This window comes from Stegastes partitus, unplaced genomic scaffold (genome assembly GCF_000690725.1).
Source record: "Stegastes partitus isolate 25-593 unplaced genomic scaffold, Stegastes_partitus-1.0.2 Scaffold1418, whole genome shotgun sequence".
NCBI lineage: Eukaryota > Metazoa > Chordata > Actinopteri > Pomacentridae > Stegastes > Stegastes partitus.
Genome location: NW_007579149.1, coordinates 165,765 through 183,128, shown reverse-complemented (window position 1 = coordinate 183,128; position 17,364 = coordinate 165,765). Strand labels below are relative to the sequence as shown.

The window sequence follows — 17,364 nt, the reverse complement described above, 5'->3', positions numbered from 1 at the left end:
TAGGCATCAAATAACCTTTTTTTTTTCTTCAGAAAAACAACAATTATATTTCAAAACCTGCATTTTGTGTTTACTCAAGTTGCCTATGCTTCATGTTAAGTTTTATTTGACAGTTTAGAATAAAATGCACAGAAAAATAGATAAAAATCAGGAAATATACTTGTTCACAGCGCTGTACGTAGGCACTGCAGAGTGTTGAGCTCGATGCTGAAGTCAGCAGCTCAGCGTTAACCTGCTGACGTCTACAGGTGCTGTGTTTACCGTGTTCATCATTAGTTTAATAGGATCTAAAACTCAACCAACCAAGTGAGATGGAGCCGTCGTTAATTGAATTATTCACGCCTGTGCTTTGCATGTGTATGCAGCTTCCAACAAAACACTAAAAATACTACACAGTTGCTGGTGTGCGGATGTGCAGGTGAGGGCTGATTCATCATATCTGCCCACGAAAGCACAGATGCAGGTGAGGACAGCAGCTGTATGTGATGCAGGCTGAGTTCTTACCTGCATCTGAGGCGGGCCTGCGCCTCCTCAAAGTCGTTTCTGAGGAACAGATCCAGGGCAGCCATGCAGTCCTCCAGAGCCAGCGACAGGTCGGACCGCGAGCACCTGCAGAGCAAAAACAAACAAAATTTGAGTGAAAATGTCATTATCCAATACAAATACAGGGATTGGAGCTTGAGGATTAGATCTGTTCGTCGTGTAACAGTTCAGTTAAACTATCCATTGTACATACACATTTTACACCTGATATATAAACTTATTATAACAAACAGTTTCTATACCAGGAAGCTACGAGACAAAAAGGTATCAATCAAAGTCAAATTATACTTTTATAGCCTTTCGTAAATTTCTTAAAAGGTCCTGAGTGGTGTTTTTTCTTGGTTTTTGTTTTAATCTGACACTGAGCAAAAAAAAATCATGAATCAGAATCAATACCGTTGCTAATCATTGACATATCTCAGACTGTCATAATCAATTATTCCCCATAGAGTTTAGTACATTGAAAATATTTCAATTTTGGAAAAAAAAGTATTTTTTATGCTGACATCTCTGTCTTTGAAGTCTTGACTGTGCATTTTCTATATAATAATAATGCATCACAGTCAATGTTGTCACTGATCACTGACACATCCCACATTGTGATAATCCCAAACAAATCCAACCACTACTTACTATATGGAAAATAATTCTTTTTTTGTGTTTCTTATTTGTTTTTAAAAAAAATAAAAACACAATAATTGGTAGTTCTGATCAGGACTGATGTTTGCTACACATCAGAAAATAATATTAATGCGTAATATTTTTAGGGAAATGTTTTTTATGCAGATATTTTTGTCTTCCAGATCCTGAGTGTGACTTTTTTTTTCTTAAAATCTAATACCGCAAAAAAATAAAAAGGATCACATTCAATGCCGTTTCTAACTTTTTTTAACTAACTTTTTTTTGTTTTCTAAATTAGAAAATAACAAAGACATAATGTAAACAAACTGGCATTTAAAGGGTCAACATCCAAACATTTAGGCGTCATCATTGGGACTGATGTTGGTTCAAAACGTTAGGAGTCATAGCAGAAAATAAAATTGACATTCAACATTGTCATGGCAGTGGTTTTTCAACATGGCCATTTTTGTCTTTAAGGTCCTGACTTCAGGTTTTGTTTTGTTTTGAATCTAATGCTGCATATAAAATGATATCACATGGCAGACGCATGTTTTGTGTTTGTTCACATCAAACAACAGTGACATCACCTAAACAAACCTGCAGCTAAAGCACTGAAATTCTGAAATCAATAAATATGTGGTTGCGATGTTGGTTAAAAGATATAGAGACTATCTTAATGGCAGTTTTTTTTTTTTAGATATTTCTGTTTTTAGGAACCTCACTATCTTTTTTTTTAATTTATGGGTTAATGACTTTCTTTTAAGTGAGTTTTTGAAAGAGATCCTCATCACCTCACAATGCTCCAAGTCGTCCCAAGTCCTGATATTTTCTCTGTTTACTTACAAATTCCTCCTTTATTGAATCCCTTGCACTCGTCTGCTATTTCAGACGGAAAACGGGAGAGAAACCGGCAGACAAATGGGCTCGGCGAGAGAACGCTTCGCTGCTAATGTTGTTTCTGTTTGCATTGCGCTGCAAATTACAAAAGGACTCGGCATAAATTACTGCTCTCGCATTTGTAAAAGCACAAGCTCCGGGAGCAGCTCGAACAACAGTTTCATGACAGCTGACGTCCCTAATGGCTGATGATAATGTCCTTTTGCATTCATTACACGGCACATGACCCTCACGTGACGGCTGTGGAGTGGCCAAAGCGAGTCATGACGGAGAATCTCGCACTGCTTCTTCACTCACTGGGTTTCTAATGGATCTGCTCTCAATGTGTGTTTCGCTGCAGGAGGCCAAACAGCATGTGAAGAACACATTAATAAGCAGGAAAAGGGGATTAAGTTAATGTAAAATCGAAAGCGCTAAAGGCTGCTGCATTAATGCTCTTCAACATTAAGCTGATTGACTTCATCTCATTTGCATTATGAATCATGTTTGATCGCTTTCCTTCGAGTTATTTAAGCTGCATCATGAAATGAGCAGAAAAGCGGCTCGGTCGCATCCATGTCTTGTGAAATAAGGTGATTTCATCATTTACATTTAACAGCTGGAACGGGGTCGGTCAGTTTTTTAACCTCTTTAACTGAAGTAGGTCAAACTTCAGACACACGCAGAAGAACAGAAGAGCGAAAGCCGAGCAAACAGCTACGACTAATGTATGTGACTAATAAACTTTACATTCCTGTCCATTGGAAGCACAGGAGGACGATACGCTCATCTCTCACACGCCCACTGCTGCAGATCTGCCTAATGACATGCGGGTGACTGCCGCGTTCGACATATGACCAGCAGCAAGCCGGCCTTCCCCACAACAGACGACCACTGTCAGGGAAACAAGCGAACGCATGATCATTGTGTGTCCAGACTTCCATATTTCATCAGGCACTAAAAGCTGACAGACAACAAGCTCGTGTAGGAAAATGGGTTTTCTGTTACGCATGAGTGACATTTTAATAGCAAAAAACCCCACTGCTAGTATTAAAATACAGAGTAGTATTAGAGTATAACCGCTTGTAACAAGTGCCTACAGATGATAAAGTAATAGAGGGATCAATACTGCAGCCATTAATACCGGTAGGAGGAAATTAAAGCGAGGTGTTTATTTATTTACGTCATTGATTCGTAGGATACAGCTGGAGAGTCACATGTCGTCCCCCGCTGATTGAATCAAACCAGTCCAACCAGAGCTTCCTCCACTGTCCTGTCACTTGTACTTTGAGAGTCCCTCCAAGTTTTTCATCTCATTAACATGTCAGATTGCTGCTTTTCTTTTTTTACGGGCTGGAAAACATCATGAGCATTTGCAAACTGACGCTGACAGTCAGACTTTCATACAAAACCAATTCAAGGAAATAATCTAAAGCGGGACTTTCCAGATCATTGTTGTTGTACAGGATCAGGCTGGCTGAGAGACTTTCACAGTATTTAAGGCGCAGATTTCACAGATCTGACCCTGTAGAGGAAGCAACGGCGCAGAGTCACATCGAAGGCATGAAGCTTTTGTTTTCATGGGAGGAAAAACTTTGAAATTTGGACTCAGACGTTGGTTTCTCGTGGCTTTAAAATGACGAGAGTACGGAAGAACAAACAGCCACAACTGTTACCAACATCAAACTTGTGTTATCTTCCTGAATTCACTCGTGCGCGCTTAAAAACACGTCTAATCCTGCCTCTAGATCGAATACCCATAAAACTACAATATTCCACATTATTCAGCCCTCTTTAAACAATATTGTACACTTGTTGGAATCCAATCACCTGTTAGATTTAAACGACAAGCCTAATTTAATAAAAAATAACTGCAGAGGGGCTGCGGTTTAAAAACCAGCAGGTACACGTGCACACGGCACTGATACACATCAAACACAAACTGAACATTTTCTGTTATCTCAGATTCCTGACGCTCAGATTGTCCGGATAAAGGCTGGAATCTTAACAACGAGGGTTAAAAAACAGCAAACAAGTGGCTCCATCGTTTCCTTGTACCTGGAAACCAACTCAACTGGAACTGGTTGGCTGGAAATCTGACAAGATTTCTGGCAGCTTAAACGCAATCTGAGGCCTGAGGACACTGAAAAAGGAAAGGAAGCAGTTAGCAAGCAAAAAAAAAAAGAACTGTAAAAAAAACAGGAGAGGATTCTGGAATAACCGACAATGGAGGGGGGAGTCCGTCACATACCACGCATTGTCCCGATAATTCAATTTAAAGTCAGCAAGCCTGAAATTCTGAGTTGATTTCTCCAGAGAGCGACTTGCACAATGTCGATTATTATCATGCGGCTGCACACATGAACCCACTGTTCAGACGGCCGGCTCTGCGTACGCAAAGAACACACACTTCTGCTAAGAGTGACGAAGCATTAAGTTTGCCGGTTCGCACGGCTTTCAGCACTCTCATTCCAGCTGCTACGAGACGTCCGTGGCATCACAAAAGAGCCCGACAATAAACCGAAGCGAGTTCGTCCACATGCCTGAGTGTCACGGCTGGAGCACGGCAAAACATCTCACAGGAGGCCGAAGGAGGACTGAATGACAACAACGACAAAAAAACAACAACAACACACCAACATGCAGCCGGTATCTTACCCGTTCGTCAGAGTCTTTTCCTCTCCTGACATTTTCATCTGGCAAAAGTGAGTGAGTGTGAACGGCAGAGAAAGAGACACAAGTGGGAGAGGAAATGCAGAAGTGTGAGCCCAGAGGCCTCTCCAGCAGTGCAGTGTAATGGTCTGTGTCTCTGTCTGTAGCAGCAGAAGGGCAGAGAGAGGCAGAAAGAGAAGGGGAAGAATGAATGGAAGAGGAGGGAGGAGGAGGAGGAGGAGGAGGAGGAGGAGGAAGGACGGATGCAGCAGCAGCTCTTAATAAGATTGGGATGACTATCACACATGAGGAGAGAACAACACACACACACACAAACACACACCAACACTAAACCTATCCCACCTCTTCCGATCATCACCCTCATGCTACACACTGCAGTCTCTGCTCCCATTGGCCAACGCTGAATCAGGGGCGGGGCTAAAATGACCTCAGGATTCTTCTTTTTTTTTTTTTTTTAATGATTTAAATACATAAGCTGTGAAACTGCCCCAAAAGCACAGAAAAAGAAAAGAGGAAGGAAAAATGTCTGCTGTACAAAGTGAGGCTGCTGCAGCATGGTGAGGATCTCAGCTGGTCCGATGTGCTGCAGTGGCAGAACGCTGCAGCGAGTCCAGAAATAGAACACATAGATGCAGCACCAAGGAGCTGGAGATGCACGAGAAGTAATGAATTACGAGCGGGCACGGCGCCGCCAGGTTTTACCACCACAAGAACAAGCAGATGCACACTGTGGGCGAGCGAGAGGACAACCGTAAAGCATTTTAGGTTCACTCAGCTTCGACACGAGCTCCCCTGCAGCCTCGACAGTGTCAGAAAGCTGCACAACAAGTCCAATAAACTCAAGATGTTAAGCTGAATCAACTGGTGACAAACAACAGTTGCGGATAAACTTGTTTTTCTTTCACATTTTCGATGTATAAAGAGTTTTTTCGTCATCAAACAGCCTCATGAATAAACTCCGTCAGCACAAATGCTGATCTGTTTCTGGGGTTAAAACCGTTTTGACTATTATGAAACAACCATAACCTAATCTAACTTTTTATTAAATTAGAGACGCAGCAAGTTTCCAGCATGTCTGAGCCTCTGTGGAGTTTTAACTCTTCAACAATGCATCCTGGGAAGTTTTCTTACAGCTAGTTTTGCTTCTGATAAACTAAATTTAATGCATTGACTGAACTCATTATTTTAAATGTCTCAACTGAATTCATATTCACATTATGTCAACAAGAAAAGATGAGTTGATTTGACTCAGTTCCTTTATATTTTACAGTGTGCAGTTTGTAGAAGGCCGGCCAGAGGCGTATCTCCCATCAGCAGATAACATCAGCAGTAATTAGAAATGTGCGGTTCGTGACAACCAGATCGTTGTAACGGCACACAAGCATCGACACCGCGGTTAGCTAACGACAACAAAAAGGGTTACGCTCCATTTAGATTCATTAGTTTAGGAGTCCTGCTAACATGAGCGGCAACGTTCCTGCTACGACACGTCTGCCGTGCCGAATGAAAAATGTTCAGATGGTTCATTCTTTTGAGATTAAATGAGCTCTTATTCTAGTAAAGCAGGACGAGTTAACACAGAGGAGAAACGTGCCGATGTTGGCATTCTACTATTTAGCTGGGTTTCATGTCGTGGAAATGTTCAGAAAACTCTGGAGTCATAAAAATATCTTTAAGGGTCAATTTATGCTCTCTAAGTCTGTAAGGTTTTCCAAAGGTACGCTTGATGTGAAATGTAATCATTTTAGACCTAAATGCAGCCTGAAGGTCGTGACTGTAAAATGTGTCGACTGCATGTGAACCAGGAAAACAAACAGCAGCATAAAAACAACAGTGGTTAAGAAGAGAAGTTGTGCAAAAGGCTTCTCACCTTAATTCATCATTAACAGAGTTCTAACTGAAGCTGCCAGACTTTGAAGGTGTACATGCTTTCCATCAATCGAAAGCTCTATATTCTCCAGATATCTCGTGCTAATTCCGTCTACTGGGACAAACCCCAGGAATATTCACAATGACGCGGTGCTACAGATGCTATATTACATAAAATTAGCTTTTCAGAAACACTAACATGCACCTATTCTACTAAAAACAAGAACCGTGTGAACGCCAGTATCTGCTTTTAAAGTCCACGTCGGTCTACGGACAAGAACCCAAAAAGCATGAATTGGTCTTCTAACAAGAACGTGTTTCATTCCCCTCAGACCAGTAACTGCATTAGTGTTGCAGTTAGCATTTCTTTCCCAATCAGTCAATAGTTTGCACTACAATACAGTTCAAGCAAAGTCTTAAAAAGGCTTCACCGGTCCAACGAACAATCTAAAACTGAGAGATATTCAGGTTTACCACCACATGAGAAGCTAGAGTTTCTGCGTCCCGTTTGTATGGCAGCATCGACCAGGACAGTTAGTTTACGTTCATCCCATTAGACTTCTGTGTTGAAATCTGTCATAATTTGCACGCTAATTATTATGTCATGTCCAAAAACACGTTTTGTAAGGTTTCCGTTATGTTCACTTTTGTTATTTCCTGTTAAGTTACGTCACGTTCTGACCTGTTCTGTTACGCTCTGATCTGTTAACGTTACATTACGTTCTTTTCAGTTATTTTACTTTCTGATCTGCTATGTTACATTATTTCCTGTTGTTTTCTGTTATGTATTTTCTGTTATGTTACATTATGTTCTTTTGTATTATGTTCTGTTAGGTTACTATTTCCACGACGTTAAGTTGCGTTACGTTCTGATCTGATCTGTTCTGATATGTAACGTAACACTACATTACGATATTTTCAGGCTTATTTTCACATCTGTTATGCTACATTCTTTTCCGTTGTCTGTTATGTATTTTCTGTTTGGTTACATTATGTTATGTTCTGCTAGGCTACTATTTTCGTTATGTTAAGTTGCGCTACTTTACATTATGTTACTTTACGGCACGTTACGCTCTGATCTGTAACATAACACTACGTTACGATCTTTTCCGTTTTATTTTCAGTTCGTATTTTTGTTACATTAGGTTACATTATGTCACAATACATTATGTTCTTTTCTGTTACGTTCTGTTAGGTTATTTTTTTATTACGTTATGTCACTTTACATGATGTTACTTTACGTTACGTTACTTTATGTTGCACTCTGATACGTCAGGTAACGCTACATTACGATCTTTTCAGTCTTATTTTCACATCTGTTATGCTACATTCTTTTCCGTTGTCTGTTATGTATTTTCTATTTAGTTACATTATGTCACGTTACATTATGTTCTGTTCTGTTATGTTCTGCTATGCTACTATTTTCATTATGTTAAGGTGCGCTACTTTACATTATGTTACTTTACGGCACGTTACGCTCTGATCTGTAACGTAACGCTACATTACGATCTTTTCCGTTTTATTTTCAGTTCATATTTTTGTTACATTAGGTTACATTATGTCACGTTACTGTTACGTTCTGTTAAGTTATTTTTTTATTACGCTATGTCACTTCACATTATGTTACTTTATGCTACTTTACTTTATGTTGCACTCTGATACGTTAGGTAACGCTACATTACGATCTTTTTTATTTTATTTTCACATCTGTTATGTTACATTCTATTCTGTTGTCTGTTATGTATTTTCTGTTACATTGTGTTTGTTACATGATGTCACGTTACATTATGTTTTCTGTTGCGTTACAGTATTTTCTGCTACCTAATGGTTACTTTATTCGTTACGTTATTTTCTGCTCTGCTCTTTTGTTACAAGACATTTAGTTGTTTTATTTTTAGCTCTGTTATGTTACATTCTGTTTTTTGTTTTGTGTTTTGTGTTACTTTACATCACGCTCTGCTCTGTTCTGTTATGCTACGCTACGTCATGTTAGATTACGTTCTGTCATATTATCTGCTGTTACGAGTTCTTTTATGTTACCTGATGTCATGTTACGTTCTTTACTGTTATGCTCTGCTACGTTATGTCTGTCCTGCTCTGTTGCATTTTCAAAAGCGAACACGACCAGAACAATACAAATCCAAACTCTCCTGCTATTTTACACTGAAACATCTGGATCCTCCTCAGTGCTGCAGACGTCAGCATCACTTATTGCGCCCATCTCAGCCATAAATACCAGCGTTGTTCTCTGAAGCTGGAGTAAAACCCTGAACAGGACGCAGCCAGGCTGTATGGCACATTTACACACACTATTAGCAACACTGCTAACATCAGAAAAGCATAAAGATTGAACTCATGTGACCGTGAATAGCTGCAAATCACATCTGATATATTTTTCTCTCCCACAGTGACCCATAAAGATACAATCGCAAGAGCAAAGCGGCTCCGTACAGACACACGAGGGGGGAAATTCATCCAGCTTCTTTAAAGTAGAATGAAAAAAATAAAATAAAATCAGTTTGTTGCTGCGAGGAGGCCAGTGGGTCACGGGTTTAAGTGGGAGAAAATTTGATTTAATAGCTCAGAAATGTTGCAACTTGAAAACAACTCAGGTCTTTTAACTTTAATCTAATAATAATAAAATATCTAAAACTGTCCTGTACTAAATAACTTAATTCAAACACGACAGCTGAAAGTCAATATACACAATAAAAAAAGACTGACGGTGGATTATTGAACCTCAAACTGGTGCACAAACATGAATCACAATAATCAAATAAACTGGTGACGTCGGTGGTTTAAGTTGCTGTTGCACAATGATGCAAGTATTGCACCAGTTTTGTTGTGCAAAGGGGTTATATTTAAAAAATACATGCATTGTAGAGTGCATACTGTTAGCACAGCAGTGTGGAGGCTTATTTGGAGTTATTTGTTTGGTCACAGGCAAAAGGTTTAAGAACAGAGGATCATTATTGAATTTGTGCCATCAAGCAAAAGGTCTTTGTGCCGCAAATCAACTAAAATATTGCAGATTTCCTTTTAAATAAAACCACTGTTGCACAAAATGTAAACCAAAATATACTGTGGAGGGAGCTACAAGCCATTCTTATGCAAAAAAAACCCCCCAAAAACACTAATAACACTGTGGTTATTCCATTTAATGACCTGTTAACAGTCTAATCAGCTACTCAGTCATAATTTAAACGCAGAGAGCTGAGAGATGATGTTATTCTCAGGTTCACCCCGTCTGAATTATTGATATAATGAACAGCAGGAGAAGCTGCGTTTAGTCGGTAACCTTTTGACTTTTACTGCAGCATGTTGTTAATGTGAACTTCTCTCTGTTTGTAATCAGTTCACGAATGCAGGGCTTCAGAGTTATAACACAGAGAGTATATATGAGAAGCTTTAGATGTGTGATCCGTGTCCCTTCTCACCCGTTGGATGGATTTGCCGACTCCAGAGCATCTTTGTTGTCCGGCAGCTGTAACCTGAAACAGAGCAACAAAATCGAGGCTGTTTCAGAGAAAAGAAGCCGATCTCGAGGGACGAAAACCAGCCGAACGAGCAGCTATTGTTTATGGATCGTGAGAAACGTGGGCAGTAATGAACACTCCCAGGCAGCTGAATATTTTTTCTTTTTTTTGACGACCATGATTTGTTCATTTCTGCAGATATGAACTAAATTAAAACCACTCACTTGAAATCTGTGATGATGGGATCCAGGTCTGGGCTGTTTACGACCGACAACCTGAGATAAGAAACACGGTTCAGTCCGACATAAATGGATTCGAAGAGGTTCAGATGTGCTTTTTGCAGAGCTACTAGCACTGTGAGGAGCAGCGGCGGGTTTGCTGCTTTCTTAATGTTTCTGACTGTAAGAACAAACGGTGGTGAATGTGGACGTACCGGCTCGGGGAGTCCGGGCCATCGGGGATGTCTTGTGCCTGCACAGCATCCCTGTGAAGAGGTCGGAGGTCAACTTAGAGAGAACGTAAGAAAGAATCTCATGGTGGCGAGAAAAAAAAGGACGTTAGCAAGAAGACTGGAAGCCTGAGGACCTGAGGACTTAAGACTGTTTCAGATCTAGAACAAACTGATCTAGAACAAACTGCAGATATTAAACAAGATATCACACCAAAGTACAGAAGTTCAGACACTTTTATCATTTTCACAATAAACCTCAAGACGTACAAGTGTTCAGTGGCCTTTAGCTGCATTTAATGGTCTTAAGATTTCAGTATTTTGGACGTATTTTACTTCAGTCGCTGACATCACACAATTTTTTTTCTCGTTTTTATTATTATTATATATATATTTTTAGATTTTTATTTATTTCTATGTATATTTTATTTGAATCCTCTTTTTAATATTAATTTTATTTCTTTATTTTGTATTATTACTATTATTATCAGCACTACTATATTTCTTAGCATATTTTTTTATTAATAGCACTTTTTTTTTTTTTACATCTGTGCACACATTTTACACAACTCCTTGTCAGTTTTTTAAGAACTTGCCTGAAAAATGTTGACGTGAACCAAGAAACTGTGATCAACTCATTTGATTTCAATAAAAAGAGAGAAAAAAATGAAATAAACTGCTATTATATAATGTTCCTGTTTTGTCTTGTTTTCATGTTTTATGCTATTTTATGGAATTTTAAATAATTATTAAATTTTTCCTAATATATTATATTTATTTATTTATAATTATATAATCATAACAGCAGTAATTATAAACTTTTATATATTTTTTGTAGCAGGTATTTCAAAGTGCAGTCACAAGGTGCTTTAAAAAAACAACTATACAACGCATTAGAAAACACCAGTAAACATTTGTAAAAACAAACAAACAAACACAAAAACAGTGAAACCTGAAAAAGAGCAATAACAAAACATCAGGGACGGTAGATCAACCCAGTCTCACAGCAATTCGTGAAACAGTCACAAAATTTAATCTATTGTTTCGTGTCCTGGGACTTTGATTTGTTCAACTTTTTCGTGCACAAATTTCAAACCAATACATTTCAATTTGAATTATCTTTTGTATCTGGGACACATTTTCCCATCAGACAGCTCATATACTGGGATGTTTCTGTCGTTCTTTTGTTCCCACAGTCAGCATGAACCAGTTTTCCTGTTCTGGTCCGTCCACACTAATAACTACAGAGATCACTGTACAGATGTGTGGCCCACATGGACCAACGTTAGCATTCTGGAAACACCGGCGCTGCTATAAAGGCTGTATTCATTCCAATAGAAAAGACTAGAAATCTATTCTAGAAGACTAGAAAGTGATCCCAACCATATCGTTCATAGCTGTTGTTGTTTCTTTGCGATAAAATGTCAGTGTTTTACTGTGTTTAGGCTACATGCTCGTCGTTACTTGAATTTCTCTGTAAATGAAAACAACTCTGAGCAGAAGGACACGTGAAGGAAAACAGACCAGAACATGTCCTGTGATCCCAGCGATGGATAATCTGACTGTTGTAGCTGAGAGGTCAGCGATGGGGAACGTGTCTGTAGCTTTGTGAAGCTTTTAGCTAGCTCGTCGAGGCTAGCTACATTAGCTACTAGCCTGTCGGAAGGAAAGAACGACAAAAACATCCCAGTATATGAGCTGTCTGATGGGGAAACGTGTCCCGGACACGAAATTATAATAACAATAATAATAATTCCAATTGAAATGTATTGGATTGAAATTCATGCACGAAAAAGTTGAACAAATCAGGTCCCAGGACACGAAACAAGAGAGTAAATTTTGTGACTGTTTCACGAATTGCTGTGAGACTGGGTTGGATATATATATGGACCACATCCTGATGTTAGTGTTTTTTCCTCATATATCAGTTAGATGTGAAAAATCAACGATCGTCTAGCATTAGCGCCTTCGTCTCTTATTCATGAGGGATCCAGAAAAGCCTTGGTGTTACCGGGTTTTCATGCATTTTTTTTTTTAACTTAATCTAATCTCCATAATTATGAATGCTGTAGGATGTTATATGTAAATTAGTCGTTATCTTGATAATTAGCGATGGCAATAACTTTATTTGTGTAGCACCTTCTGAAAACAGAGTTACAAACTGTTTGACAGCAAAACACGGAAAATTAAAAAAAAAAAAAACAGAAATGAATAATAACAAATAAACAAGATGGTAAACAGGCACCATAATACAGTTTGTTTGTTTTTTTCACATACAGCACATTTCAGACGACAGCCACTGTGTCAAAGTGCTTTCTGATAACAGGTGTAAATACTGAGGTTTCTATAGTTTTAATTATGCTGTGATTTCACCTAAATAAGTTTAGGATTTAAACCCAACAAAAATGATATGAAACACTGCTTTCCCTGACTGTAACACACATAAAGGCTGAGTGTTTCTGATTTTTAAGAATCATCTCATCAATATAAAAATACACTGAAAGTCCTACAGTATTAAAAAGTACACAACTTAACCTCATGTAAATATTAAGGCTAATGTTACACAACATTAATTATAATCCTGTAGAGTCAGGGAGTGTTTTATACCATTTTTGTAGTGTTTTATTGCTTAATTTGTAAACTAATCAGGAAATTCACACCAAGTAATGTCTTAAGCTCAATATTTAAACGTGTTAGATTGACTCATAATGCTTCTTATTTTTTAAAACTGAAAACAGCTTTTGTTTTATATTTGCAGTCTATAAAACACTGACTTGACTTGATAAACTTTAGTACTTAAGATGTACTTCAGGGATACTTTCTGTTCACTTTCTCACACGTTTGCGCTGTAATCCTGATCGACCACATCATGAATGTTGTCTAACAGGCTGCTGACAAAACACTGGTCCTGAACACCAAACCAGACTTCTGGCTCTGATCCGTTCTGTGGGTTTATTTCTGGTGAAGCTGGAACACATCGTCCCGCACGCAGCAGCCTCAGCGGGATGACATGAAGACCAGATCCTCCAGACATGCACCGACAGAACCGGGACATGCACTGATTTCTGGAGGACTTTTTTTTCTTTCTTTCTTTCTTTCCTCTGCTCACCTTTTGCTGTCGTTTTTCTTCACGCTTTGCCTCCAGCTGGTGATAAAATTCATCCCACCGAGCAGCAGGTTCACTGAGCGGGCATTGGAGGGAGGCTCACGCCGGCGGAGAGCGGAGCTGACTCGGACACAGGTGAAGGCAGAGCCGCTGCTGCTGCTGCTGCTGCTGCGGAGCGTCTTCCTCCTCCGTGACGTGGAAAGGTGCTGCTTCACCTCCACGGTCACCTGTCTCTATTTACATGTGCAGGAATGCAGCCGCCGCTCCCAGGTCCTAAAGCCCTCCCAGCTACTGGCCACACGACTACACTGTAAAAAAAAAAAAGAAAAAAAAATAAAGAACTGATTTAGCTGTAATGTTTCTACAGGTTACTGCTATTTTATACAAGTTTCCTGTTTTGTTAAATTATAATATAACGTTTTAATTGCCCCTAGGGGACAAATAATGTTTTTTGAAATTTTTTTAATGTATTTATTGAATTACACAAAAAGTCACAATTTACAAAAACCAACCAACAAAAAAATAATCAAAAAGACATTCAATAATGTCCGCTTCACAAATCTGTATTTTTCTAAACGGCAATTTTTTATTTTACAACACTTGACAGCATATCTATAAATTAGCAAAAAAATCCATTTGTTTTACTGATATAATTATGTAGATTGAAAAATTATATATAAATCTTTAGAATCTTTTTTTCTTTTAGCTGTTGTAATAAATTTACAGATATCAAATAGAATCACAGAAATAATTACATGTTGACTATTTTGTTTTAAAGGCCAAAAAAGTGATGTCATGTCCAAATCAAAAATCTGTAAATGTATTGTTTTGGGTTTTTTTTAAATAATAAATGGTAGTTTGTTCTTTTACAACATTTGACAGTGTCTTTACGTGAATTTGTCAGAGCGTTACAGCTGTTTTTATCAGTGAATGGATGCATGTTTGAGTGTGTTACGTCCCTGGTCCAGGGGTCAGAGACACAACATGAATGACAGGTGGAGGAGAACCAGGTGTAGAAATAATTTAAATTTATTGCCACCAAAATTTGTCTTTTTACACAGTTTTAAGCCAAAAAGGCATTTACAATAAATAAGTAAATACTTAAATAAATACATAAATAAATATGTACATAAATAAATAAATAAATGAAATTAAAAATACTTTATCCCAGAAGGGAAATTCAATATTGTAAAAAGCTCACTTTTTTTTAATCAATATAACATATATATACAACAATAATCAGTCAGTCAGACTTGATGGCTGTTGGCAGGAATGAATTCCTGTATCTCTCTGTTCTACACTGAAACTGACGCAGCCTCCCACTAAACACACTCTGTTGATTCTTCCTTTTAAATAAGGCTGGACTAATACTACCAAACACAACAAACAAAACAAGCTAATAATCCCAAAACTGAACTAAACCCTGGAAGAACAGAAATAAACAAAAATACACTTGCTAACTTTAGATAAAGCAAAAACAGGAAAAAACAAAGGTTTTTTTTTCCATCTTTCCTTACGGTCGTGCTCTCCTCCAGAGCCTGCATGATGGCAGCCACCCGCCACCAGGTTCAAAAGCCCCAGCTGGGCAGTTACCACAAAGTTAATGAAGTAGACCAGAAACACCCAGGGCAGGTAGCTTGAAGAGCCACCAGCATTTGGGCAACACTCCCACAGTGTGTCCTGGAGAGGAACAGAACAAGATTTTGTTCATTCAGTGGCTGGCAGGTGTGAAATAAACTACCCATGGTAGGCAGCCATAGCATACAACCACTAATACCCTAAAGGTTCCTTGTTATTATCCTCAAGTATTATTCCATACATGACTGGTTTTGGATATTGTTGTTAGAGGATAACACATGCATAGAGGTTGTGAATATGCATGTGTAAGTGTGTACATACTTTGAGAATGCCGCTCCCAGTTGCCTCCAGTGCACTGGCCATCCCAAAGTGCCTGAAGTTGAAGCACTGATTTAGTCCATGATAAGGGTATTCAGGGCTGCATTGTGATTAACACAGAGGCAAACAAGACAGACATGTAGTTCTAGATTTTCTGCAGTGTAGACATCCTTCAGAAATGCATCTGATTCAGCGACTTCAGAATCAAAAGCACACTGTTTAACTACAAAAATGAAGTGTTAAACAGAACATCAGCTTAAGATTCTGCATAACGGTGACCATATTATAGAGTGGGTGAAGTCTGACATGTCCAGCCCGTTGCTTTTCTCAGGTGTGAGTATTTTCATCTGGATGTGGATTAAAGATTAAAGATGGATCACCAACACACCATCCACGACATTCAAAAACAGGCAGCAGTAGCTTTCTTTACCAATCAGTAAACTCTGTGTGTGTCTCAACAGCCTGTGAAGATGTACTGATTGTTCCTCTTGTTGCAAAAGTAGCTGGAGGTTACGTGTGTGCCTCACCGTGCTGTCAGGGTGGATACCAGGCCTCGCCATGGTGACAATGATGCAGCCCGATAAAATGAAGACCAAAAGTATTGGGTCAAACACGACGTGTGAGCTCACCGACTGGCAAAACAGACGGCACCTAAACACAAACACACACTCCGATTATAATAGCCGTAGTCACTTAAACATAAGGAGAAAACAAAGAGAATCAAAAACAATCTGTGGCATGAAATCTGTTTCAGTTCAACACATTCTCCTCACTGTGAAGTCGCTTTTTCAGTGCAATGTAAAGTTATGCGCAACAACGGCATCGGCTGAATGCTGTATGCAAAATCATTGTCAGTGGAGTTTAGTTTAACAATATGACAACAGCACATTCACACTTTTAACAATAAATATTCACTTTAAAATCATTTGAAATTTTCTTCACAAACTTTAATAAAATTAATCTGTCATCTGCAGTATCAGCAGAAAAAAAAGCATTTTGTTGTCTGTTCTAAAATCAGGGAAGTGAGTGTTCATGAAGCTCTGGGCTCATGAGTTTGACGAGTAAATGTAGATGTTTTCTTATTTGATCTGTTGTTCCAGCTATTTATGTGTCTTTCATCCTTTAGTCTGTCCCACAGAAAAGGGGCTGGCTGCCTTAAAAACAGTCCAACCTTCAACCCTGTAACTGTTTTTTGTTACGGGGTTGAAGATTTTACCTAAAAGTAGCCAGAACTCCAAATGAGCAGACTTTTTACAGTGTGTACCACCTGAGAAAACATCCAGCTCTCCAAGTACCACCACTATGACCAACCTGACCATACAGTAGTGAAGGCTTACCCTGTTGACTGTTCACAAAGGAGGCATGCTTACTCTGAATATGAGGATTATTTATTGATAGCCATTGCCTGCAACAGTCACACTGTACACAACAGCAGCATTATAACTCTATATAACATAACAAGGTGCAGCACCTCTCACACACACAGCAAGCCAGATCATTGGTCATCACTGTCACCGTCTTCACATGTGGGACCAAAAACACACACCTGTCTGAACATCATTAGGCTCAATACAGTCTTTCAGAAAGCGCGCGGCCTTAAAGCGCGATCACGGCCGATATGTGGTTGAGATGGCGGCGCGCATGGCCGCAGCGGCCCCTTCAGGAGACAGCGAGAGTGAAAGTTTTCAGTGTCTTGTCTATCCCAGACGTTCATTCTGCAAAACTTACAGCCGGGAGACTCTGCTGGGCGTCAGGACAGTGATCAAATAGCGGCGATGTGGACATACTGCACCAACACGGAGTCCGATCGGTGACGGCACTTGTCCGAGAGAGAAGGAAGCGCAAACGGTGCGAAC

At 39.1% G+C, this 17,364-nt stretch overlaps 1 protein-coding gene across 1 annotated transcript; it reads right to left on the bottom strand.

Moving 5' to 3' along the window:
- Positions 1-504: 504 nt before the first annotated feature.
- LOC103370404 (uncharacterized) lies at positions 505-16,068 on the bottom strand (the record flags this gene model as incomplete). The annotated part of the gene is made up of 7 exons (XM_008299454.1): positions 16,036-16,068; positions 15,206-15,292; positions 13,616-13,845; positions 10,492-10,542; positions 10,283-10,333; positions 10,020-10,073; positions 505-609 (listed from the first exon to the last, which is right to left on the bottom strand). Coding segments are annotated over exons 1-7 (611 nt in total), but the record flags the coding sequence as incomplete, so codon positions are not given.
- Between the last annotated feature and the right edge of the window lie 1,296 nt (positions 16,069-17,364).